Genomic DNA, 1629 nt, shown 5'->3' with positions numbered 1-1629 from the left:
AAAATACCTTAACTTACATGTTAAATATTCCCTGTTATGTATTAGGGAGCTCATAAGCTATAAATAAAAACAATAAAATATCATTATATTAAGTAATAATTAACTTTATTAATAAAAGTTTAAAATAAAGAAAAATCAATATTAAAAAATTTGGCCTCCAGTACCGGCCAGTAAAAATATCCTCAGTTAATTAAGACAATAATCACAAATATATTGATTTGAGAGTTCCGGTGTGTTGGCTCAAGCTTCATGAACCCAAACCTTACAATTTCCGCATTGTATCCAATCTTTTTCATGGGATTCAAGGCACAAAGGACAAATTGTCTCTTCCTGAATTGGCTTGCTTTTTTTGCGAACATCTTTTCCTGAGACCAAACTTTTTCCTTTTTTGCTAGCACTTTTTTCTGAAAACAAGTTTTTTCCTCGCTTAACTAAATCAGCATTTGCTTTATTTGCTTTTTTTTCTTCCAGCATCTTTTTGAATGGAGAACATGTATAAACTTCACTCCTTTCTGCTTTGCGACGACGTGCAGTAGCTCTCCTTTTTGAAGCATCAGGAACCGGTGACAGTTTTGAAAGTTTTGCTTTAAATTTCTCAGCCGATTGTTCAAAGTCAGCTAAAGCTTGAGACTCGGGCTGTTGTGAAATGACAATCTGAGGTTTGGAAAGAGGAGTAGCAGTGAGAGTACCAAGTTGACTAGAACTTGAAGGTGTCATTTCCAGTGTCAGAGAAGGTAATCTTCTTCGTTCTCACTGTCCAGATGTTGAAGGAGTTGGTTCTGGCAGTTGAGAAGATGGAAGCATTGACGCTGACTCTGAATATTGACTCTCTGTAACATTGGTCATGTCTGAACCAATAAAATCGAGATCGCTGAAGATGTTGTTATTAAAAGGGTAAATGCCAGTGCGTCGAAAGCCGGAAATGCCAATATCCATTCGAGAAACTTTCGTAAAAGCAGAAGCGACTAACCCTGCAATCTCGTACTCAGTGATTCTTATACCAGGGGTAGATCTCATCCACAAGTCACATTCATCATTATAAGACGATTTGAAAGGCTTCATAAAAGTTCTGTCAAGCGGTTGTAGCTTGTGTGTCGTATGAGGAGGAGTACTTAACATATGTACATGACTTTTTCTAGCAAATTCAATAACATCTAAGTCTTTATGGCTGGCATGACCATCAAGAATTAGAAGAATTGGATCCTTTTCTGTGGGATTTGAATATTTCACAAAGTGTTTCATCCATTTCAAAAATAATTCTGCATTCATCCAGCCATTTGGTTGAGCTTCACCTACACTTTCATTTGGTGCACCGATTATGAGTCGATCATTCATGCGGGAGCGAGGAAACACGAAGAAGGGTGGTATGAACTGACCTCCAGCGCTCATTGAAAAAAGCACAGTCACATTTTTTCCACGTTCTGCAGATGTAAGCTTGCCAACTTGCTTTTGGTTTTTCGTAGCTAAAACTTTACATCAAATCTTTGCATCAAATTCTTTTGGCTCTCAAAAAACCGTTCTACTTGAGGTCGATTAAAACCGACTGCTCTCATTAAACTAGTGGACTCAGCAGTCCGCAATGATAAATCGGGATGTCTCTCCATTTAAGAATAATAGTAATTCTTCCCC

At 37.5% G+C, this 1629-nt stretch overlaps 1 protein-coding gene across 1 annotated transcript; it reads right to left on the bottom strand.

Annotated features, from left to right (window-relative positions):
• Positions 1-750: 750 nt before the first annotated feature.
• LOC117181046 lies at positions 751-1335 on the bottom strand. The gene has a single exon (XM_033373614.1). It carries the CDS (start codon positions 1333-1335, stop codon positions 751-753), a length of 585 nt encoding a protein of 194 aa, XP_033229505.1.
• Positions 1336-1629: the final 294 nt, after the last annotated feature.

This window comes from Belonocnema kinseyi, chromosome 10 (genome assembly GCF_010883055.1).
Source record: "Belonocnema kinseyi isolate 2016_QV_RU_SX_M_011 chromosome 10, B_treatae_v1, whole genome shotgun sequence".
NCBI classification, from domain to species: Eukaryota; Metazoa; Arthropoda; class Insecta; order Hymenoptera; family Cynipidae; genus Belonocnema; species Belonocnema kinseyi.
Note: the sequence above shows the minus strand (reverse complement) of the source record. Positions and strands in the feature narration are given on the sequence as shown.